Here is a 26,774-nt window from a genome sequence, read left to right as displayed (position 1 = left end):
AAATCGAGATTTTTATATTTAAATCGAGAATGTTTTCAGGTTATACCACCGATATTGTGTGAGTAGTGAAAGACTGCATACCGTAAGCATACCGTAAGCTAGCAAATTCATCTATACATCGGTGAACGTGTTTGTGTGTGTGTGTGTGGTGGATGTGTGTGCGTTGTGTGGTGGACGTATATTGTGTGGAGGATGTATATTGTCGTGGGTGGTGAATGTGTGAGTTGTGTGGAGGAAGTGTGTGTCGTGGGTGGTGGATGAGTGAGTTGTGTGGGGAATGTGTGTGGAGGAGGTGTGTATTTTGTGTGAGACCGCCACCTAGTGGTCTAGTGGTCGTTGAGTCAGGACGTGTGCTGCAGAGCTCTGACGAAGGGATTTCAAAATACTGGCAAAATTACTTGCTTTGCAAATAATGGACAAAATACTGTAGATTATGTTTTTGTGCAGCAAATGCCTTTGAACTGTTTAACAGTTTTGATATTGCTGATGAAGTGGAATCTTCTCATCTACCTATAGTATATTCTTTTTCCGTTAACACAGAGAGTTCCAACCCTGTCACTTGTGAAGATAATATTGTTCCTAAGGTTAAATTCGTTTTGAAAAATGACACTAATAGTAATGATATTTATGTTGGAAATTGGGACAAAGTTAGTCCTGAAGATATTAATCTGTTCCACTCGTTGGTGGATCATGGTGAAATATCCCAAGCCCTGAGTTTGTTTCATTCTATCAGGGGCACTCTACAACTCTTATATAGTCTCCCTGATTCTATAATGCAGTCGTGTGCTGAGCATTGTAAGAAGGTTGTCTCTTCAGGTGAATGCGGTGATACCAGGGGAGGTAACTGGTTTGATAGAGAATGCATTGAAGCTCGTCGTGAGGCTCGTCGTTTTCTCCGTGCATTTCATGCAAGTAACAGTTTCAGTGATAAACAACGGTACATCGATGCGTGGACGTTTTATCAGCAGCTTTGTTCATCTAAAATGTCTTGTCAGTTTCAAGAGTATGTTGAAAAACTAAATAAAGCATTGTGTACGAGAGATAATAAATCATTCTGGGCAATCGTTAACCAGAAACGTGCCTTTAAATTTAACAAGATTAAAGTTCCGAGTGGGTTGATTATTTTGAAACGTTGTTTAGAGGTGTTTGCACGTCAAATGTTGAGGCAGAGTTTTATGAACTAGTTCAAATGTTTATAGATTCTATCGATGTTGATCTCATTACCCCTACTGTAGACCAGGAATATCTTGATAGGGAAATATCCATGCAGGAAGTTGTCGACGCTGTAGAGAGTATGCAGTCAGGTAAAGCGTCGGGTTTTAGTGGGATAAGTATAGAGTTCTTCAAAAATGCTCCAATCAGTTGCTTCCAAATGTTGCAGTTTCCGTTTAATGCCATACTATCTTCAGGGCTATACCCGTCAACCTCAGAGATAGTCTCATCATATAAATATTTCGGCGTCCATTACTCTTGCTCTGGAAATTGGTATCAAACCCCAAAAAACTTAGCAGAACAATCCTGGAAAGTACTGTCTATTGTGAGGTCCTCTATGAAAAACTTTACAAATTTACCACTGAAAGTCTGAAGGCGTTACCTATTCTCGCGGTATTACAAAAATAACATAAACAGTTCTTATCGTATGAATGGTTGTTGTTTGTAAATGAATGGCCTTCTCCTCTATCATCTACATCTATCAGCTGCTAGATTCAGATGTTAATAAACAATGCCATCCGCCATTGACGAAATGATTCTCCTATTCTCGCGGTATTACCAGGAATTAAAGTTATTGAGTGTATGTAAGAGTCATCCTGCCGGAAAGGGCGGGAAAAAGTAAGTCTTATTCGTGACACTGCAAGATTTTGATTATTCACCGACAACCAGTCGGTGATGTAAACAACCGCTAAGTGTCATCGTTTCGGCAGAAAACGTGCGAGAATAGGAAACCCGCGAGAATAGGAGACGGACCTATTTTGATGTTAAAATTTTCCAATCCTGAAGTTTTGGGTTTTCATCCTTCACCAAATGTACAAAATATTCATGACAAGTTTTGTAAGCAAATACTTCACCTACCTATTACTACTCCGAACATCATTGTACGTGGTGAAATAGGTCGCTATTCTTTGAAGTTAATATCTACTATCAAATTGTGAAATACTGGACCAGGTTAATAAGTCAAGATAAGAATATTAGTTTGTATAAAGTTTATAAATATCAATATTGTTTAGCTGAAAAGAATCGTGATTGTTGGGCTTTGAGAGTTAAGAAACTTCTCTTCAGCTATGGTTTTGGAAATGTTTGGGTTGATCAACAAATTACAAATGTAAACAATTTCCTCATACAATTTAAGCAGAGGTGTATTGATATTGATCTTCAACCGTGGGCTTCAGATCTTGAAATATATACTAAACTAGATGTAAAAATGACTGTGTCAGAAGAATATTACATCAGTGCTGTAAATGTGAAGGTATATTGTATTGCCCTTTGTAGATTAAGCTGTTCAAATCATATGTTAATGATTGAACATGGAAGACGTTTAAATCTTGCACGCAACGAACGGTTGTGTCCCTTGTGTGTTATTCCTATGATCGAATCAGAATACCAATTTGGCCTTGAATGTCCATTCTATGACGATCTGAGAGCATCTCTCATACCACGTTTTTATCATGTATATCCTTCTGAAAACAAGCCAGCTCTACTGTTTACTTCTCAAAATAATATTGTTATAAAGAACCTTGCTAAATATATATTTTTAGCTATGCAAAAACGTATGAAATATTTTGCATCCTGCTGATCTTGTGTTCACATCTCTGTACAATTATACCTCTATGTTCATTCCATCACTTTTATGGCGCTTCATGTTATATCTTGAATCTTTCAGACATGTAAGTGTATAAAGGGCCGGTGGCCCCCTTACTGAATAAACACACATCTCTCCCTTTCGTTGGTGGTGAATGAGTGAGTTGTGTGGAGAATGTGTGTGTCGTGTGTGGAGGAGGTGTGTGTCGTGGGTGGTGGATGAGTGAGTTGTGTGGGGAATGTGTGTGGAGGAGGTGTGTATTTTGTGTGATAGTTTGCAGGAACATCCGTCTCATAGTCCTCATCTTCAATCCCCATGCTGTGTGTGAAGCTATGCCAGGCAGATCCAACATGTTCAGCAACATCGCCAGTGACCACCGTTTGGCCTTTCGTTTTGCGGTGTAACAATGTGCCATTTGATCCATTGTGTAATTTATTGTTGTAATAGAGGAAGATCTCAGGCTTCTTCTTTGGGGATTGCCAACATCAGGTGTATTATGCATTGTGCTTAACAGAACCATCGCCATGTTTTTCTTGCATTGATAGCCGACTATGGTGATCTCTTCCTTTCTTTGTTTGAAACTTCTGACGGACTGTCCCAATCATATTCAATTCATTTGACAACAGTTCTAGTCCAAGACTGTAGTCAGCGAAGAAGTTGTCAGCAGTTACATTTCGGCTTGACCCAAATAATGGACGGCACAGATTCAGCGTCATCTGTTTACCCAATTGAACCTGGACTGTTCGACTTTGCTGTATCTGTCGGTAGCTGTAGTCAGAATCTATTTACTAGGCACATAAAGCAACTGTGCATACAAAAATTTACAATTTAAATGTATCAAACCTGTGTAGACACATAAGGATTTAAACTCAGAGATTAGTGACATGCCTGCACGTGCCACGTTCCGTGACGTCAGTGGGTTCGTCCTTGAGACGTGCAATACGTTGTAGCACGTGTATTCCGGGAAAGAGAAACCGAGCAAATTAATGCCACACAATACTGTCACTTTGGAAAGCTCAACCCCTGCCCTTGCGATCGTTCAAAAATTAAACGGCTATTGAAACGCATAGCATGCCAAGGCTCACGTCTGCACAACGTCATGAGGCCATTGGGATGGTCCGAGGGGGAATGTCTCAACGACAAGTGGCTGCACATTTCCACTGCCACCGGAACACCATTTCTGCACTGGTGAGACGCTACCAGAACACAAATGACGTCATCGATCGGCCACGTTCTGGACGTCCACGTGTAACAACGCCAAGACAGGACAGATGGATAAGGGTGACCCATCTTCGCCACAGGTTTCAGACTGCAGTGATGACTGCCCGAACCATCCTAGGACTTCGCCGTATCCACCCCAACACAGTTCGACAACGTTTACGTCATCACGGGATCAGACCACGACGTCCCACCATACGGCCTATCCTGACACAACGTCATCGACAATCTCGCCGAATGTGGTGCCGAAATCATGTCCGCAGACCCTTGTTTTGGTGGAGAAATGTTGTTTTTAAAGATGAGTCCAGGTTTACCATTTACCATAGTGATGGACGTCAACGTGCCTATAGACGCGTGGGAGAACGTTATGCACAGGCCTGTGTCTTGGAGAGGAATGGCTTTGGTGGTGGTTCCGTGATGATTTGGGGTGGAATAACAGCACGCCAAAGAACACCTTTGGTGATTGTTCAGGGCAACTTAACTGTTGTGGGCTACAGGGATCAGATTTTTCGACCTGTGGCAATTCCTTTTTCTGCAGCGTCATGGCCCTTGGTTAACATTCCAACAGGACAATGCCCGTCCTCATACGGCAAGGGTTGCTATGGATTTCTTGCAACTTCACAACGTTGACTTACTGCCTTGGCCTGCAAATTCACCGGATCTCTCCCCGATAGAGCATGTTTGGGACGAGATGGATCGACGTCTACGCCGTCTTCCTCATCCGCCAGATAACTTCCTTGACCTTGCAACAGAACTTGAGAGAATCTGGCGTGACATCCCACAAGCCTTCCTTGGACCTTTGATAGGCTCTATGCGTCGTCGAGGCACTGCTGTTCTCAATGCCGATGGTGGACATACCCGTTATTGAGCTTGTGACATGATCGTTTGACCCCTGTCCCGCTTGTGGACTCGTGACGTCATTGTGATTGACTTTTCAATTGAAATTCTCCCGACTTGTTATGGTTTCATGATCCCTCCATTAAAGTTTATATGTACCTTTGACATTGTTATCGTACTTATCAACTGGGATAATATTTTGACAATGCACAGTTTTTTTATGTGGCTAGTATACAATACAGAAAGTATTAAGGCCGTACTTGTCTGGTTTGCTGGCATGTACTGGATGAAATGATATCGACCATGCTCACCAAGAGTGAGGTTTTCACGTGGAATATAATATTTTAACAGAGCATTTTCAAACTCATCCCAGACATCTCTGATTTGGTGCCAACTTGTCTTTTGTGCATCTGAAACTTGTCTTTTGTCATCAAATATCAGTGTACTCATCAGGAACTTGAATCTGTTTTGAGACATGGTACCTCTCACAATAAGAACTCCATACTTTTTATCCAATATAACATTAGTGTCCACCATGTTTTGTTTCAGATGTCCACATGCCAGTAGAATTCCGATGAGTGTCAAAATTACTGTTTTGTCTGTATCGTTCCATTCTGCATTGCCTGTCCCCTTAAATGCTGTTACTTTCTTTCCTTGAATGTTAGCATGTTTCACAATGGTGTCCACCATCTTTCCTGTAATATACTTTGTAAACATGTCTTCATGGACAACGTTGTCTGCATTGATTACCCCTTGGATTCGACCATGGATGATATTTCGTTGAGGAGTATGACTAGATCCAGGAGGGGTTTTCGAACATCTTCCTCCGTCTTTTCCAAGATAAAAATCTTGGTCTTCTGAATGAGACGAATGCATTGAATCATCATCAGATGTTTCTGTAGATTCAGAATCTCTCGTGTAATCATCGGAACAGTCCAAAGACACAAAGTCACTATTGGTAGCACTGTCGTCAGAAAGTAAAATATCCCGTTCATCAATGTTACTTTCACCTTCCATTAGGATGTCATATTATTATGCATCAGCACGGCATGTCTGTGCAATACTGACACTTACCAAAACATATCAGCTGAATTATAATTTCTGCCAGAATGTCAATAAACGGAAATTTGTATAACAGTTCAACACTATCTTCGACATTTTTAGTATTGTTGAAACTTTGTAAAGCATGGAGCTAATATTACATAATATTTTGCTGATCTAAATACAAAGTACCAACCTTTGTTTCCTTGTAATGGTTTTTCATAAATACAATGCCAACCAACGGTATATATGATCTTCAAATGATATGGCTGAATCAGAATTTTGGAAAAATACCTTTACTTTGTAATGTTCAACTCATATTTTCTCATCAAATGCCCTTTCTATAAAAATTTACCTTTGACCTTACCAAAATGTTTTGGCGATGAGCACATGTGTAATATTATTGTCCATAATTTTAAATCATGTTTTGAGCATTCCAAAACTATATTTTTATGAAAATCGGTCAAACCAAACTAGAGTTATTAAATTAAACCATCCAGTTATCAGTTAAAATATTGCCATTACTGACATGACATGTTGCGCCATAAAAGGGCCCCTGCACGGTAGTCACGCACGGTAGCTGATGACAACCGGCTTTAAATGAAAGCTAAATCATTCCTAATTGTGAAAAATCACATCCCGTTCGGTCTCCAGAACTGCACCACATTTTCACCATTTGGGGGGCCTGGCATCTAGACCATATCTATCTCCAGAGGTTCAGGACAATTTGTCAAAAATGAAAAGCAAATGTCATTTGAAGTTTACCGATTAAAAACATATGTGAAATGCTGGACTTTCACATTAATAACGTCTTCGTGAAATCTTGGGGAAACATTTCGTCAAGAAGTAGACATCCCCACGGGCATCAATTGTTCTCCCCTCCTTGCGGATCTATTTCTTAATGCATATGAAACAGAATTTCTGCTTTGGTTGTCAAAGTCAAACCAATGTAATTTTGCCAAAGAAGTGTTACTTAAGTTTCTGGTACATCGATGATCTAATATCGTTCAATAACCAATTGCCAATTGACAAGTGAGATCGCCCCAACTGTTTCATATCTGGATCTAAATCTAAAAAAACTCTCCACAAGACTGTTTGACAAAAGGGGTGATTTCAACTTTCCAATAGTCAACTTCCCTCTCAATTGGAGCAATATTCCAACAGCTCCAGTCTTTGGTGTTTTCATTTCACAACTTCTGAGGTACAATATAGAACAAACTTTATGGATAACAACTTCTTTTTATTCGTGAGTGCGACGTTTCGATACAGATTCTTGTACCGTTGTCAAGCATAATGGAACATGAAGAAGGGGGAAGTACCAGGATATATATACTTCCCCCTACTTCATGTTCCATTATGCTTGACAACGGTACAAGAATCTGTGTCGAAACGTCGCACTCACGAATAAACAGAAGTTGTTATCCATAAAGTTTGTTCTATATTGTACTTCCCAACTTCTAAAATGCCACCCAAAGAAGTTCTGAGGTACAGTCGAGCGTGCTCATGTTAGCACGATTTTAAAGAGCGTCAAACCACTCTTGCTCAGCAGTTGTTTGATCAAGGTTACAACATTCCAGGCCTCAGTAAATCTTTCAAGAAGTTTTATGGCAGACAGTTATACATGAGAATCAAAAAAGGATTTATTCCTGGTAGATGTATTAGTGAAAACACCAGGGCCTAGATTTTCGAAGCTCTCTTAGCGCTAAGATAGTCGTAAGTTAATGTATGGCACTTACGGCTATCTTAGCGCTTAGAGAGCTTCGAAAATCTAGGCCCAGGAAACTAAACAATCAAACTAACCAGGTTTGCGTCTCTTAACTGACTTTGAAAAGCTTTTGATACTATCTCTAAATCCCTTTTGACAGGTACTGAACACATTTGGTTTCGGTCCAAATATTGTAAAATGGGTAAAAATCTTAACGTTAAATACAACAGCATCAGTTATTCAAAATGGCCATCTGTCATCTCTTTTTCAGACTTGAAAGGGGATGTAGACAGGGAGATCCAATTTCGCCGTATTTATTCATTATTGCAGCTGAAATATTAGGTATTATAAGGAAAGACACGGACAAAAAGGGCATAACGCTTAATGATACGGAACATAAACTAGGACACTATGCTGACGAAACTCAGTTATTTCTAGATGGATCTGAAAAAGTCTCAGTGCAGCAATTGAAACACTGAACAAATTTCACCAAATGTCAGGACTTAAAATGAACATACAGTGCACTCTGTCTAATTCAGGACCAGCTTGGGACCGACTAAAAAGTCGAATTACAGTAGTCCGAAGTACACAGATTTTAATGGAGTTATCTCCCTATTATCAGCAGAATTAAAATTATAAACTATTTTTTTTGCAATGTTATTGAAAAAACAACGATTCTCGGACACCTGCTTCGGCAGCGGGTCCACAATAACATAGTCAAAGAGCAAAGTAACGATGTTTCGAGGAATTCATGAATTAAATTGAATAAACTAATGAATGAAATCAACAACAACATTCATAAAAGTTGTCAAACGTGCATATGAAAATTACTATTTCCATCTTTTGTGCGATCATGTAATGTAAAGTCAAGTCACTGACAAGTGACATCTCGGCTCGGCCGCCTCAATCTTCACGCTCGGACGCTATGTTCAATGCGAAAATATATACATAAAAGCATTTTTTGTCACAGGTCATAGCCCACAAGCGCGGTAAGTCGAATACGTTCCATAATTTACGTATAGGTAGCAATTTCTTACTTAATATGTTCAGGGAATAGCATTATTTTACCCAATTTTTTTGTCTAAGATCTAAAAGTTTTCGTTTACGAGGACGGTATCCATTGCCGTAATATGATTGGCTGCCTTAGGTCATGTGTGTGATTTTGACCAATCGACCCTTATAGCAGACTGTGGCGAAAAAGCGTCATTAGAAACCAATCTTTATCCAATAAAATCGCTTCTTACAACTGATTGATATCACACTGTGTCTGATGGCATCTTAAATGCATAGTGACATTGACACCGAGTTGACATGATCGGCTTAATTATAGTAGATAAAACCAAGGCAATTTGGATAGGTTCAATGTCTGAAAGTAATAAAACTTTAGCCAATGACTTTAATCTTGACTGATACAGGAGAAATTGTAGGAATTCCCTTGAATGCGTCATTAAATGACCGGTGGGTGATTAACACAAGGAAACGCTTAGAACATATCAATAGATTACTCGCCATTTGGCGCGGAAGACATTTGACTCTTACTGGAAAAATCACTTGTTCTTAAAACTTTGGCAATCTCAACTCTTGTACATATTTTCTCTGCACTGTCCAACCCTTCTAAAACATTCATTAAATAACTCAATAAGATAATTTATATAATGATATAATTTATGCAATGAAAATGATAAATTTCGTTGTTTTATTAGGAAATGGCATCACTTATATACCATACTCTGACATTTTAAATTAGCACACATGCAATTTGACTTACTCAAACTATTGTGTCCACTACAGTTATAACATTTTCACCCAGCTCCTATTTATCTATATGTACACCCTCATATGTGTATACATTTTGTACTAACTTGATGATGTAACTGTATACACATATGTCACTCTTCTGTCTGGACATGCAACGTGAAATGGAATTAAAAATGAAAAAAAATGTTTTATGGTAGACACGTCGAGGAAATTTCCAGATATGATGCATCGGTGACACAAAATATGTCACCTTTTTGCGAACACCTGGTATCATCACTATTTCATAGGGATTCATAAACACATGCTCAGTCATCGTATCAATCAATCTTTATTCAATACTCATACGCCACAGACCTCCAGTACAATATATAGTAGTACAATATAGAACAGTTTTATAAATAATATTGATATTATGTTTTCATATACTTATGACGTTCAGACGATGTTCGATGGTGAATATTATTTTTTGAGTTTCATAGCTTGATATATCAACATAGCAACATTCTGAATCATATCATGGTTGTTGCAGCTTAATATGGAATAACATTTATCGATTGATGGATGGACATAAAATTCTTTAACGTACTTTGTACGTGGTTCATCATATAATGGACATACCAGCAAAAGATGCTATTAATTTTTCAAGACATTTATATTACATGATTTACATAATCTATCTTTTTCAATCAGATCATGTGATGGGCAGTGAAACACCACGTGCTAAACTTACTCTAAGTTTTGTTATCGTGACACATGATAGCTAATACTCAGTATAAATGTACGGTTTAACAGATGAATAGTAATCACATTTCGTAAAAAAAGGAAAGTTTTTCAGGCCAGTTTTGTTGGTATATATCTTTCCATCTTTGTGTAAATAAACTAATAAACGTTGAGGGAAACTCAACATACTGCTCATACCACATGTGATTAAAACCTGTTGTAAATAAAAGATTCTTTACATTCGTTAAGCAATTTGTGTGTCCATTTCTAACATATGAAAATCATCATTTCATAACATTTCTTCGGTAGACGATTAGAGGACATACTTAAAAGTCTTAACCAATATTTGATTAATTTAACTTGTGAATTTATATTAAGAGGAAACCTGCCACACTCACCATAAATCAATACACTAGGTGTGCTCATCTTTACCCCAAGAAACTTCTTATATGCAAATAAATGAACTCTTTCTATTCGCATGGTGACAATCACTGGATTGTCTGTCCTGACTCGATTTGTTTACAAACAACATCGTACAGCTGCAATACTGCTCAAACAAATATATGTACATGACATAGTCACAATTGTACAATCGATTCTACTCTGAAAAGGTTTTGTCGCTTTTATTATAGTACACAAATGTGTGAATATCACAGATATTACGGTGTAACTATGGCAACAGCGTCGTTAATAATATATAACTGTGTGAATATCACATATATTACGGTGTAACTATGGCAGACAGACAGACACCGTCGTTAATAATATATAACTATGCGAATATCAGGGAGGAACCGAACATGGCTTGTCCCACAGAAACATTTACTTTCCTTAACCTTGAGAAAAAACCTGGTTATTTCTAGAATGTTCGAGAACAGACTTGTCTATAAACAATCCCGGCCCCCTGAACAGCACATTCTCTGTCCCTCACGCTGATCTTCTTTTGTCTTTACATAGGTTGCATGGTAGCAGTCATTTGCCTTGGAACGACTCTGATGACCTTCCCCTTTTCATTACTGTCATGGTACCAATCAAGAATTGTTCGCAGGAGTCGGGTTAATGAAACAAAGGCACAACATGAGCAGGCATTACAACAGCTCTCTGCATCTACATCAACGACAAAACCAGCAAAACCTTGCCGCGATAATTTTAAAGAAACCTTTGAGAGAGAGAAACGTTATATGTGTTGTGGCATGCGTGGCGGATTGGGGAACTTCATGTTTGCATACGCCTCGGTGTATGGAATGGCGACAAAGGCCAACAAGTCAGTGGTGATACAAAAGAACAACCTTCTTCTGAAGTACTTCCGGATAAAGGCCAAGGTTGTCAATGACCTCTGTGTTTGCCAAACAGCCAAATTTGTGCACGAGGGTCCACCCGGCCAGTTCAATAAGGATTTCCTGAACTTGACCGAGAAAATAAATTATCGGCCTTTCCGGTATTTTCAGTCGTGGATGTACTTCCGGCATGTCACAGACGACATCCGCAAACAGTTCAGCTTCAAGGACGAACTGCGTGAGAAAGCCGTCAGTATTTTAAAGGTAAGTATACAAAGGGTCATCTTTCCCGACAACTTATACTGCATGATGTAGCAACCTCTGGAATACAACACACTCCCTAATAGAAACAAATGAGTCTAAGATCGATTTCTTCATTTTTCACTGTGTAAAAGTCACCATGGGGAAAGCACAATGTTCAGTTTAACATAGGACTAGTTCCCTTAGAGATGCAATACAATGCCATGTAAACACCTTTTCACAACCATAAAACATAGTGTGAGTGATTGAGTTCAGTTTTACGTCGCACTCAGCAATATTCCAGCTATATGGCAGCGGTCACAGAACATAAAACGCGAGAAGGAAATGTTGGTTAACGAAGTATAAGAGATTGCTTAAGACTTGTGGTGACACATCTGCATTAACTCCCACTGAGCATTGTATTCGTTCATCTCATAGTCAACAAAGACACGCACACTAGTAAAACTATTGTTAAACAACCGTGATTGTCATTGTATTGTACGTAAAAACTCACAAACACATGGCTCCTGTTAAACAACCGTAATTGTCATTGTATTGTAAGTAAAAACTCACAAACACATGGCTCCTGTTAAACAACCGTTATTTTCATTGTATTGTAAGTAAAAACTCACAAACACATGGCTCTTGTTAAACAACCGTGATTGTCATTGTATTGTAAGAAAAACTCACAAACACATGGCTCCTGTTAAACAACCGTGATTGTCATTGTATTGTAAGTAAAACTCACAAACACATGGCTCCTGTTAAACAACCGTGATTGTCATTGTATTGTAAGTAAAATCAATAACTGGCTCCAGTCAGTTTAGGACGTACGCACCAGGAACACACATCAAATATTCAAGCACATCCATTAAGTTGTCTGTCGTTGACCACAACTCTTTTCACCAAACATATTCGATGTTTAATATGTACCAATCGTGAACACCATGAGTATATGCATCGCGGGATGTCTGAACTACTCCCCGGTCTAAACACTGATAAGACTATTCACTACCTTGTCAGTGGATGCCCTGCGTTGGCACACATTATCATAAGCGACCTTATAATGAGGCCCGATGGTTTATTAGCGTCTTCGCCATGCTTGTGGTTTTGACTCTATCCATGGCTACACCCAGACTGTGTGGTGGGCGTCATGGAAACGATCATTATAATATCCTTTAAAATAGGCATCTGTCCCACTTGACTCTAATGTGATCGACAACATTCAGGACAAGTATTGTCAATATGAAACCAAATTTAATGTCACGCTTGTGTCCAAAACCCAAGTTGTCCATCACCCCATTCCCGGTGTCTCAGGTTTGGTAACTCCCAATCTTTACTAGCCCTATTCCTACGTGTAAAGGGGTCAAGGGCGATAACCTGATGATGAGTCTAACCAGGCTCACTGCAGTAATCTAATTTAGTCTGTATTAATAATAATAGCATAAAAGTTATAGATTGACATATTTACATCCTTTATATTTGTCTACGACCAATTTCAAAATAAATATCCGTAACATCCACCTAAACGCCATCTATTAATGACTGACATTTGCCCGACTCAGACAATATCGGAGGGTGAGATGGTAGAGGCTTTCGGTGCAGTGAGAAGTATGATAGTTCAATACAAAGGCATGACATAAGCAGAACTGAAAATAACATTGCATTTTCTTTGGCTACATATTTGTTTTCAAAGTTATATTTTGGAAAATGATAAGACATTTCGAGCCATCCTTTTGCAGACCCTATTGGCTGTAACTTTGTAACTCACTCAATCATGCACTCACTCACTAACTCAACCATGCACTCCCTCACTCAATCATGCACTCGCTCACTCACAAATAAGCATTTGTCTACACTCAAATCTCGTTTCAGTATTCAATACGTTTTAGTATAACCCGTTGGCGCCTCATAACTTGCCCCAGGCGAACTTTAAGACAAACTGAATATTAAAAAATGAGCCTCAAAAACGATGTGTATTAGCAACACTGAGTCAAAAGTTATATATGTTTCAGGGTTCTCGAGAAGCATTTGTAAAACAAGAAAGTGGCAGGGGCCATGACAACGTAACGACTGTCGGCGTACACGTGCGCAGAGGGGATATCGCCAAGTACCGGAAATTTATTGAGTACGGATATACGGTAGCTCCCCCACAGTACTTCTCCAAGGCAATGACGTATTACAGGAACAAATACAACACAACATTGTTCCTGGTGTGCTCGGACGACATTGCATGGTGTAAAGAAAACATAAACGGAAGTGACGTCATGTTCATGGAAGATAATTCATTCGAAGTAGATCTCGCTGTATTAACCCAATGTAATCATTCCATAATGTCGGTGGGAACATTCGGCTGGTGGGCCTCGTTCCTGGCAGGAGGCGAGACAATCTACTATAAACATCCAGCCAGAGACGGAAGTAGGTTCAGGCAGATCTTTTCAAAGGATTACTCAGACTTCTTCTACCCCGATTGGATTGGTATGGAGTGATGGACCACAATATGCAGGTGTGAGGTTGTGTATATAGCTGATGATTATGGTGCAGTGTGCGAGGTTTGGAGATGTTTGTTGCTTATTGGAAGGCGTCCGACTGCTATAATACCAGCACATCATCAAGTATATGTAAATATAACCATTTAAGAAAACCCTTACCCAATTTCGTTGTGGGAAGCTCAAAAGAACAATAACTTAGAAAATAGAAACGATAAAACGTTGTCAGTATCCATGAGATATCACTGTCAAATAGTGATGATACCATGTTTTCAAACAAAAGGCAATCGTAGCCTGCTTCCTACCGGGAATCCTCGTTTTAAATCCTGACGTTATTAAACCCGTGGGCATAATAACGAGTTTTGATTTTCAAATGGGCCCATGGGCTTAAATTTGAAATTACTTTTAGAGTGATCTCACTACTGAGATGGGTTCACTACTGGACACGTGATCTTAAAAAATCTTATGAACGTTTCAAAATGCGAAAATATTAAAAAAATATTGAACCCTTTGTTTCCAAAGGCGGATCAATGAGCGAAGCCCTGATTTCAACGCAACAGTTTGAATTTTAAAAGAGTTCTCTCAAATTATATCAGTTATGTTGAAAAGATGATTGAATTTGTTCATGGAATAAGATTCGTTCCATTAAAAGTTAAAAAGAACAAAGTTTTGTTGTATTTTACCTCTTCTCAAATTTAAGCCCAGGGATTAATTTCAGAAAAATATAAATGTTTCTTAGATGAAAAGGGTCAAATTCGAAATTAAGCCCATGATTTAGATACGAGGATTCCTGGTACATGCAAAGGTCAGTGTGTTGTTGACTTGAACAACACGTAACCGTCAGGTACAAGTCACGTGGGGGATGATGTCACTGAAGAGTTTAACATGGAAAGAACTTCCACGTCCTTCCTGAGGCCTTGAATGTTTTGTAACTATGATCAAACAACTTTGTGTGTCATAGGATGCGAATTGAAATCTTGATACAAAGAACATTCTCGATTGTACCTCAAATTTGTGAAATGTAGATCTTGTTTGGACTTGCCAACCCAAGCAGACATTCTGCATAGAGAAACAGATCTCAATGCTGGGAACACATTCGATATCAATGAGGACGCCTTCTTCTTGCCTAAAGGTTTTACCCCCACATGTTACGTAGATGTAATCAATGCAGAACTCCAGTATATCTCATATTGTGGTCTCAATATATACACAAAGAACTTAGTTAAGCGAACCTGACATATCTCACGATTGAATGAGCCCCGATGTTAAACCTTTGGAGCATATCTGGGACATGACTGGTAGTCGTGTGCAACAAAGGGATCTTCCTGTACAGAACCTGGGCCAATTGGAAGCTGCTTTACACGAGGAATGTCGTAGACTGCCCCTTCAGAGGATCAGGAGGCTGACAGGGGGTATGAGGAGGAGTCACATAGAGGTTACACTCGGTATTGACTTTGAATCATGTAAGTCACGCAAAATGACATTTGTAATGTTCGCTTTCACTAATAAATTCAACATTAAACATTCCAGGACCATACTTGTACTGACATGGTTTTGTATAAAACTCAGTGTGTGTTTTTTTTAAATCGGCAATTATCATCATAAAATCAACATTGCTATCATTATGTCGTGTTTTTTACGAGTCAAAGGATCAGAAAAACTCCATGTTTTTCCATCGTGGCCACTGCGAGATAGTTTTATGTACGTGTTGAAAACCTATCGTTGCACAAATACAGGGGGTGCTTAATTAGGTTCTTTGTGCACCCATCAGATGACATTTGCTTCAGTTTTGGACAACTTGTCCTGAACCTCCATGCTCACCATGTGTATCACCAAATGCCCCAGGGATCAGTGAATGGCATATTTTCTTACTTTTGTAATGTGGGAGAGTGGTGTTCAAAGTTGCAAAATAAAATAAAAATCGGTCCGTTTCTGGAATTGTAAAAAAATAACCACATTCATTTTTGGAAATCCTCTTGGTACTAATTCCGCTGGTCTCAAATACTGTCTGTAAATGTACAGAAAGTCCTTCCTTGATAGTGTCTTCTTCGAGACAAAGGTTCGGTGGTACCTTTATTGGGCCCAGCAATAGATCTCTCTTAGTACGAATTTCATGTAGCTTTGAAATCCAGGAAAAAGAGGAATGGATATGTCTTCGGGTTTTAGAGTTAAGCCAAAGGTTGATACAACTTATGAATGGTTTTGTCAGATTTCTTCCTCAGTGAACACACTGGCCTGTTGTTGGCACAAGCTTCGACAGCATCCACAAATTGTAACCCCAATTTGTAAGAGTCTGCGCATGTTACTCTGGGACATATCTAAATAGCTGAAGAAGGTATTTTATGTCATGAAGTAAAGAAAGTCACCTGTGATTTCATGACCTGCCGGCAGGTATATTGTATATCATTGTTGGAACAATAGTGGATGACTCTTTCTCAATATATTAAATCAGTAACATGTTAAAGTGTTAAGATGGCTAAGTGATAATATGCCAAAGTGTTCAGATTTTATAGCAGTAAAATGTTACATTGTTAAGATGGTTAAGTGATAATATGTTAAAGTGTTAAGATAATAAAGCAGTAATATGTTAAACTGTTAAGATGGTTAAGTGATAATATGTTATAGTGTTAGGATATTAAGGCATTAATATGCTAAACTGTTCAGATGGTTAAGTAATATTATGGCTAAGTGTTGAGATATTAATGCAGTAATATGTTACATTGTTAAGATTGTTAAGTGATAATATGGTAAAGTGGTAAGATATTCGAGCGGTAATACGTTCAAGTGTTAAGATAGTTATGTGATAATATGTTAAAGTGTTAAGATGGTTAAGTGATAATATGTTAAAGTGTTAAGATAATAAAGCAGATATGCTAAAGTGTTCACATGGTTAAGTGATACTATGGTCAAGTGTTCAGATGGTTCAGTGATAAAATGCTAAAGTGTTAAGATGGTTAAGTGATAATATGTTAACGTGTTAAGATAATAAAGCAGTAATATGCCAAAGTGTTCAGAAAGGTTAAGTGATAATATGTTCAAGTGTTAGGGTAATTAAGCAGTAATATGTTCAAGTGTTAAGATAGTTAAGTGATAATAAGCTATAGTGTTAGGATATTAAGGCATTAATATGTTAAAGTATTCAGATGGTTAAGTAATATTATGGTTGAGTGCTAGGATATTAATGCTGTAATGTGTTAAATTGTTAAGATTGTTAATATATGTTAAGATGGTTAAGTGATAATGTCCTGAAATGTTCAGATGGTTAAGTAATAATATGGCAAAGTGTTAAGATGGTTTAGTGATAATGTCCTGAAATGTTCAGATGGTTAAGTAATAATATGGCAAAGTGTTAAGATGGTTGAGTGATAATGTCCTGAAATGTTCAGATGGTTAAGTAATAATACGGTAAAGTGTTAAGATATTAAAGCTGTAATATGTTCAAGTGTTCAAAATGATTACGTAAAAATATGGTAAAGTGTTAAAATATTAAAGCAGTGATACGTTAAAGTGTTATCATAGTAATTTGTTAAAGTGGTAAAATGACAAGCAAGTAATGTAGTGGGTTTTATGAGTGAACAGCGGTTAGTTTATTCAGTCAACGTATTTGTGCAGTTTAACACAGTGCACTTTACATCTGTTGTCAGTGCCCCGGTCCCCACATGTGCCACCAGGTTCTTAAAATGCATTTGGATAACAGCTTCATTTATGGGCACGTAAATAATTGCGTGATACACAAAAAGCGACAGATAATGAAGCAGTATTTTTATGTAGTAGCCGATGTAAAATGAATATATAAATGAAAGATTGTTAACCTATTGCCTGTGTATGACTCATGAGATAAGACAGCCTCCGTGGTGTAGTGGTTAGAGCGTCCGCCCGGAAAGCGGAAGGTCGCGGGTTCGATCCCCGACCGCGTCATACCAAGAGGCGTTAAAATATGGTACTTGTTGGTCCCTGCCTGGCGCTCGGCATTAGTGGGTACAACAAGGACTGGTCGGCTCGGAGTCAGTATAATGTGTCTGAGTGGGGGTATTCATGCTTCACTGCGGCATGGTATCTCAGTGGGCTAGCACTATAAAACCAGCTTAAGTCTGGGCTAGTACAAGCAGCCGCACATACACATACACGCATGTACGTCGTCATATGAGCGAAAAATCCTCAAGCACGACGTTAAACCCAATTTCACCTCACCTCACCTCACCTCACCTCATGAGATAAACATGATACTATACCATTCAAACTCCATTTCTGACAAATATTCTGTAGGTTATCAATGTTCTGCTTATTGCTAAAGTGTATCAATGTTCTGCACAACGTTGAGAGTGTTTTATGTTTTGCTAAGTGAACAGTTCTCTAAAGCATAGTTAGACATACGTTTTTAACATATACCCACATTAATACTATCCCTCTGTTATATATTTGTTGAGAACCTAATTTCTCCTGTGGTATTACTACTTGAATGAATAGAAAATATTACGCTGCTAAAATGGGAATGCAAATTTGAAATATCTGACGGACTTTTGCTGATATTCATACAATATGAATGCCAAATATGACTTTCTTATATCTGCTGCCTCGGGGACGATTTTGCGGGCAGAATGTAGTACGGCAAAAATATACCGTAAAGAACGTGTGACATGAATTGGTTGGCTATAAAACGATGTTTTTTTTCATTTGTCTGTCATCTCAGTGGTACAGTTAGTGAAAACATACAACGACTGGTGGCAAAGCTCAACCCAATAACGCCATCGTCCACCTCTACAGCTACGGTAACACCAGGATTGCGGTGGAATTCATCCCCAACAATGAGGAACCGTCAACGCTCCGCAGGGCTTCACCCGAGACGACCAGCTCCATCCGCCATTCTCACTGATCAGTATCGTCGGCTGCAGCGACGTCAGTGGTGTCACAACAGCGATGCAGACAACAGTGTTTGCTTCAGTTTCAGTTTGGATTGAAGCATACATGAGGGTGAGCTTGTGCATGCGGCAGTATATGAAGAAGATATGTTTCAAAGGTGCGGCTTCATACGATCTGAATAATTCCACTCACTTCCTGACTGAACAAATCCAGACTTATCAAAGTATTGTAGACCTGTTTTAGGAATTGACAGAAAATTGATACTAGACAATACAGGTGTCGAGTAACCAGATGCAGCTCTCTGAATATACATTTAGACTTGTGGTTTCTCACTCGTTCGAGAGTTGAACCCCCACCGGAGGTATAACAAAGCACAGTCTATGTTTGTATTACGGTACCTATCTTCCATTTAGGACAGGTAAGAGTGTCGTCGTATGAAATGGACATGGCACATGGTAATACAACATGTGAACATTTACACAAATCACACATTTTCACGAATTTTGTGATAACTTCTGAAATATTTCATATATAGCAACAATAAAATATTACAAATTAAAAGACATTGTTTTGTATTTTTCAGCATAGATATATGTGTTGAAAGTTTTTAACAGTTGCATTGCATTCACCAAAATGTAATTTTTGCCCCAAATTACAGATTCGTGTTTTTGGATTGTCTGGTCCAGACACGATTTGTTCTAAAATAACGTCGTACAGCTGTAATACTGCCAGAAACAAATGGGTACTCATGAAAATTTCCACAATTGTACAATCGACACTGCTTTTGGCGGAGATTTCTAATGGATGTGGAAAGTTTTTTGTCGCTTCTATTTTCAAAACTCACCGCAAGGAAAGTTTAACAAAAACATCGTGAACAAAAGTCTTGATTGTGGATCATTTCCAGGGATTTTTAGAACAGCTCTTGTCAAGCCTTTCCTCAAGAAGGAAAACCTGGATCCATCAAACTTCAAAAAACTTCAGACCCGTCTCAAACCTGACATTCCTGTCTAAAATCATCGAAAAGACTTTTCATATTAGTCTCAAATGTCACCTTGCAAATAATTATCTTCTAGAAAAGTTCCTGTGAGCTTGCTGTGAGTTCCATAGTACTGAAGCAGCCTTGCTAAGAGTCATCAATAACATTACCCGTGCAGTTGATCATGGCAACATTCAGCCTTCGATACGATCGATCACAACGTTCTTCTGGATGGACCCCAGCATCAGTATGGACAGTGCTGCAGTGGATACCTTCATACATTCATGGAAGATCACAATTTGTAATGATTGGAAATGACAAGTCATCCACTGTTAACTGGCAATATGATGTCCCACAAGGATCTGTTCTAGGTCCAGTGCTATTCGTCCTTTACTATGGCAGTACTTCAAACATCATCTCACAACACCGTCTCCTTCATCCCTCCTATGCTGATGACTGTCAATTGTGCAACCAATATCGTCCTCAGAAGTCACCTGAAGCTCTCTATGACATAGACGATTGCACCAACTCCTTGAAATCTTGGATGACCACAAACAAACTCAAATTGTATAGTGATAAAACTGAGGCGATCCTTTTCGGAACCAAGCAGCAGCTCCAAAAGGTGGATATACACACCATAAATGTTTCAGACACGGAAGTCCAGTTAGCAAAGACTGCCAAAGACCTTGGTGTCCTGCTGGACCCAACGCTCTCCATGGAAGCTCAGATTAATAACATCTGCAAGACTTGCTACTAGAATCTCCGAGTGATTGGGAATGTCCGTCCCTTGATCACCATGAAAGCCGCTAAATGTCTAGCTAGAAGACTGATACTGTAACAGCCTCTATGTAGGACTCCTTGATGTCCTCTTTGACAAACTATAAAAGGAGCAGAATACGACAGCACGAATCGTGACCCGCACCTCCAAGAAATCCCACATCAGTCCTGCTCTTAGAAATCTCCACTGGTTTCCATAGATCTCTGCACGAGCAATCTCCTTCATACATATCAGAACTGACACCAGCCTATGTCCCAGCGCGGGAACTGAGATCACAACACCAGAACCTACTGACAGTGCCACAATAGAAACTCAAGTGCTTTGGTCATAAATGTGCACTATCATTATGTTTTACAGATTAAGATGAAATATGCAAAAACAGAGAGGGTTTCGGGTGATCCTGGCACATTCACGCTGGTAAGGTCAGGGCCTTTGCCCCCTCTACACCCAGCCAGCGAATGGGACTTCTCCCAGGAAACGCTGCCTAGTCGAACCCACCAAAAACTTTGTTGAGAATATGTAGACTCCCCAACACTGCAGCCTTCTGCATTATCCAGAGTGTCAGAAGGGCTATGCTCCCGGTGGAGAACCCCGGCACTCTTTGTGCAGATCAGGAGGTACCAATTAAAAGCATCGAGAACAATGGGGAGCATGACGACAGTGTACTTGGGATGCAAGCGAGACATTTCAAAGGCGAGGTCCGCATACTTAGCATGCTTTTGCTGAATCTTACCAATCACTTTGCTGTCAAAAGGGACAGAAAATGTAATGATATAAATAAATTCATTGGCTTTATCGAAAAGGACAATATCAGCTTTGTTGGCTGGAGTTCTTCTAAGGTTGTATATGGGCCTATTCCAAAGATGTTTGAAAGCATCATTTTCCATGACGCCCTGGACATGGTCAGGGTCGTACTATGGATGGACCTCGGAGTCAAAACCACAGGCATGGCGAGGACGATAGTAAAAGCAACGAGCCATGCCATCATATCTTTTAAGATATGCAGTTTGTGCCAAAGAAGGGCATCGACTGACAAGGTGTTGGGGAGTCTTTGTAAATCCATTGCAAAGTCGACATTTCATATTGATATTTTCTTTTAAAATCACATTTAGGCGATTGCAAGTGGGAAGTGACTGGTCTTGAGCAGCAAAAAAGGAAGCCCTCAGTTTCACATTTAAGACCAGGCGGTTCGTCGAAGGAGTCGGTTGGATTGCTATTCTGTTCCACGCACTGCATGTACACACGATGCGATGGTTTCTCGGAGAGGTTCTCCACAAATGACCGACTCTGAGCAGACTTGGTAAATAACTTAACCTGGTTTACTCCCATCGCTGTACCGTCCAGCAGTACATTGACATCTGAACATATACATAGACATCTGAACATACAGGATGGTATCTGCTGAAAGGACACATAAAATATATACTGAGTCAAAAAAAAGAAACTTCACATTCTTTCTTCAGGGCACTATAAAAGAACAAGAGATGGTAAGATGGTTAAATTGTTATTATTTCATTGCTGAGATCTGTGTGATGTACTCGATACACTGACAGTGCCATAATCAGTTCCATTAGGCTACACCGCCCTTCCAAAACATGGGTTTACAGAATGTCAAGTCACAAGAATAAAAATGCGAAATTTCTCAGTTCAATATCGTGTATGGCCGCCCCGCGCATTCACCACTGCCAAACATCGCCTCCTCATCGACTGCCTGATGCTTGTGAACACGTGGCTCGGGATTCTGCGCTATTGCTCTTGCAGGGCAGCGCCAAGTTCCTGCAAATTCTGAGGTTGGTTCCTAAGACCACGAAGCCTTCTCCCAAGTGCATCCCAAACGTACTCTATTGGATTAAGGTCAGGGCACCTCGATGGCCAGTCCATGACGTTGATTCCAGCGTTTTGAAGGAAATTTCGTGTCAACATCGCGGTATGCGGCCGAGCATTATCATGCTGGAACTGTAGACCTGGGCAATGAGCCGCCATGAAAGGAACGAGTTCAGAGGTGAGCACCTGGTCGCGGTAAGCAGCAGCTGTGAGGTTTCCACGGATGACCAGAAGTCGGGAACGGTTGTTCCCACAGAAAGCACCCCACACCATGCAACTTCCGCCCCGAATCTGTCGACTTCATGAACACAACATTGGGCATACCGTTCACGACGTCGTCTCCAGACTCTATGCCTGCCGTCCGCGAATCTGAGGCTAAACCTGGATTCATCGCTAAAGACGACTCGATTCCAGTCTCTCTGGGTCCATCGGAGGTGACGTTGGGCCCACAGCAGACGTTGACGTTGATGAAACGGCGTCAATATTGGCCCACGATATGGACGTCGAGAATGGAGATTGGCAACCCGCAACCGATTTCGAATGGTCTGTGAGGACAGTCGACCTCTAAACATCTCAGCCCTGGTTTGTGTAGCCGGCAGAAATCTGTCACGTAGGTAGCGTAGGACGATTTGACGATCTTCTGCTCGTGACGTCACACGTGGACGACCCGACCTTGGGCGATCAGAAGTGGTGCCAGTTTGTTGTAGACGACCTCGCAAGTCATACACAGGACGATGGCTGCATCCCATTGCTCTTGCGACGTCAATAACTGATCTTCCCGCTTGCAACATGCCAACGGCACGTTCACGTTGCACATTTGACAATCATGGCATTTGAAGTACCGTTAGAACTGTGGTTTAAAAGTGTGTTTTTTTCAATTCTTGAGGCCAATGCAAACACGTGCATATGAAGAAAACTTCGATGCGAATATCACGTGATCGACTGCACGTGCAAAACCTGATTTGGCACTAACGTCATTTGCACGACGAATGGATGGGTTTGAGTGGGTTTTGCTAACGTGTTTCTAGAGTCGAAAGATAGGGATCCCATTTCGAATACATAGATGTATCATCAGAGAAAAATTATTCATTATTTTTCAAATTACATTTTGTGAAGTTTCTTTTTTGACTCAGTATACATTGACATCTGAACATGCCCTTTCACAATACATCTATAAAGCTTTTAGGGCGATATACCAAAGCGAGAAAGTGAGAAAGCGATAGAGCGAGAAAGCAAGACAACGAGAAAGCGATAGAGCGAGAAAGCAAGGCAGCGTGAAAGCGATATAGAGGGAAAGCAAGTTTCCACTTATTGCATGTGAATCGTTTTGATATGAGTTTATGATTATGAACATGACTCATACATATACTTCAATATATTGAACGGCCTTCAAGTCCTCCTCTGGAAACATAAAATGTTACACACAAAAATGTGTATTGATCAAACCCTACGCGGCCATGTACAGCTGTAACCTTTGAGGTGTATTGATACATGCAACGTTTAGTCATAGGTATATCAGTATTATAAGTTACGGTGGCAGTCGCAAACCGACAGCTTTACAAAGCAACATTCAATAATATACTTATTAACATGTATTTACTGATGTTATGTATGATAAGAGATCAACATGTTACAGAGAAACGGTTGTTATGTACGTAGAAATATGACGTTGTCATTTGATTTCATCCTAAATGTCTCATAGTCAGATGCGTATAACAACGGTTATAACAAACTAAACTTACTGATCCCTTTGAGTTTATTACAACAGTAGGTTACTGTAGGTAGCTTACACACGCCTCATCTCGCCTTACTTTGCATGTAGTTTGTTCAATACGTGTTTCATGTCAGGTTGGTCCTACAGAAGTTCTTCCGCTGAAGAACTCAAACGGACAACAACTTGTGGTTCGTTATAACTTTTGTTCGTTATACGCATTTCGACTATAATATGAAGCATATAGCCGAGACAAAAGCCTTGTATCCCTCACTTCCGTATAGACGAGGTCGTTATAAGCGCAGCCTGTCTCTCCCAATGACTGGTGACTATGGTGGCAGCAATTTGATAATGTACAAAGAGTGAATGTCTAACGTTTCTGTTGTTCATGTACATACTATTGTTTGTGGTGGTGTGTGGTCCTGTGCGTAGAGCCCAGGTCACAAATCAGTTGAAGGTAAGCAACGAGTCCTTGGATGGGTGACCGTGTTTGGCAGCTTTCAAAACTACTGAGCAAGTGAGTTTGTTCAAGATTGCCTCTGTTCACCCAGCAGAAAATGGGTACCCGGGGAGATAAGTCATGTGACTATTAACCTTCTATCACCTCACAGGCAGCTTAGGTTATCCGGGGTAATAATAATCAGATTCTGATTACAGAGTCCAGTGAGCAACTAGTCAGATGGATACTTGGCGCTATATAAATAAATTATCATTATTGTCATCATGCCACAAAACCTTGTTTCCTTGTACATCTTTCAGTTGACGTCATCCTTCCATTAACCATGGTGCAATGATAGTTTGACAGCATCCTGTTCTCAGCTTGATCAGACGAGAGGTCAACAGCATCTTAATGTTGGGCTGCGGCATGTTTTCATCTTTGATTAGACGAACGTTTGACTGCATCTTTTCATTTGCTTATATTAACCAATAGTTTGACTGTTGCATGGTTCTGTTACTACAGTGAGGTACCAAGGTGCGTTACTATGCGCGCCTCGTCTATCCGTGGGTATTAGCAATTTCGGTTCATGTTGATGAAAATGTTTAGTTATTCAATTTCATCAGTTTTGTTAAGTTAAAGAAAGTACAGCTGCATTTTAGATCACCCTGAAATACAATATAATGTTACAAACATGAATGTAGTATTTTCAATACCTCATTTCTGATTTCTCCACCTATAACCAGACAACAAGAAATGATAGTAAAATATAGAGTTGTCTACATACGGCCCGTTTCTAGTATCACAAACTTCACAATTCAATGAATGTGATCTATATATAATACATTGCGGTGCAAAGGAAACGCAAGTTCCAATTTGTTTGGAACGTTGTAAGCATGACTAACCTCTCCATGAGTCGGAGCGAGTAGGACAGTTCACCATTATAACAATCCTTGAACAACGAGGCCGTTATACAGAGTCAGTTGTTGAACGTTGTTGTGACCTACCTAGAGTCACAACACATAGGTCCCACAAGGAGCAACAAGCACGTCAGCTGTTGGGGCCAAGCAGAGCAGGATCAGCAGACGCTGTCAGATGACGTGTCAGTGGCGTCAGGCATCTCTTTGAATGAGTCCCGCTACCATCTTTCTCCTGTTATCCCCATGTTTGTTGTTCAGCTTCAACTTCAGTTGTTGCACCAGGACAACGCACAGTGAGATACAGGTGGGTTGTCGATGGATCACCTTGACTCCAAAGAAACATGTTTGGGATTAGCTCCAACGTAGGACTGCAGCGAAAGCATACATTACATTTGATAAAAGATTATTTCCCATATCATTTTATAACCTTCCAATATTCGTTGATGACATACACTATCATTTTTCACATTGAAGTGTAGGTCTCTTTGGAAACATCTGTGATTCAGCTGTTAGATCTTTAACTGACAACACTTTCTCCATATTTTGTTTCATTTCACAATATTGAGTTTGACTATTGTTAAATAGTTTGACGTTTCTTTTGCTGTTCATTATATGTTACTGTATCATTTGACACGAATGATAGTTTTAAATGACTAGAAATATAATATTTATATTTATTTAGTTGATAGATGCGGGATAATGTGGGATGTACGAGATGTGGCGATGGTACGGGATAGGATTCGTTTTGCATTTAACTAAGCAACGTTATGAGATCGGATAATGTCATTGAATGTGGTATGGTATCGCGGGCATTGGATAACAGAATGCTGCTTTGGAAGTGTTTGATTGTACACTGTTAGATTGTTTTAAAGCTAGCCACTCATGATGGAAATCAACATGAGTGAGTGAGTTTAGTTTTACGCTGCACTCAGCAATATTCCAGCTATATGGCGGCGGTCTGTAAATAATCAAGTCTGGGCCCGACAATCCAGTGATCAACACCATGAGCATCGATCTGCACAATTAGGAACCGATGACATGTGTCAACCAAGTCAGCGAGCCTGACCACCCGATCCCGTTAGTCGCCTCTTACGACAAGCATGGGTTACTGAAGATCAATATTCTAACCCGGACCTTCACTGGTCAAAATCAAGATGAAAAGATGCTTATCGAAACGCCTTATTTGA

General features: G+C 39.7%; 1 protein-coding gene across 2 annotated transcripts in view; it reads left to right on the top strand.

Annotated features, from left to right (window-relative positions):
* LOC124257612 (galactoside alpha-(1,2)-fucosyltransferase 2-like) overlaps positions 1 to 19,786 on the top strand; it is a 32,041-nt gene extending 12,255 nt beyond the window's left edge. The window contains exons 2-4 of one of the 2 annotated variants that reach the window (XM_046691715.1): positions 11,034 to 11,617; positions 13,609 to 14,099; positions 18,773 to 19,786. In XM_046691715.1, coding sequence (XP_046547671.1) covers positions 11,034 to 11,617; positions 13,609 to 14,082 — 1,058 coding nt within the window. In that variant the 3' untranslated portion in view covers positions 14,083 to 14,099; positions 18,773 to 19,786. Of the gene's footprint in view, positions 1 to 11,033; positions 11,618 to 13,608; positions 15,347 to 18,772 lie in introns of those variants that run through there. The other variant, XM_046691714.1, reaches the window with a different exon arrangement.
* Positions 19,787 to 26,774: the final 6,988 nt, after the last annotated feature.

Source organism: Haliotis rubra, unplaced genomic scaffold, assembly GCF_003918875.1.
Source record: "Haliotis rubra isolate DU_JTF1 unplaced genomic scaffold, ASM391887v1 Scf669, whole genome shotgun sequence".
NCBI classification, from domain to species: Eukaryota; Metazoa; Mollusca; class Gastropoda; order Lepetellida; family Haliotidae; genus Haliotis; species Haliotis rubra.
Note: the sequence above shows the minus strand (reverse complement) of the source record. Positions and strands in the feature narration are given on the sequence as shown.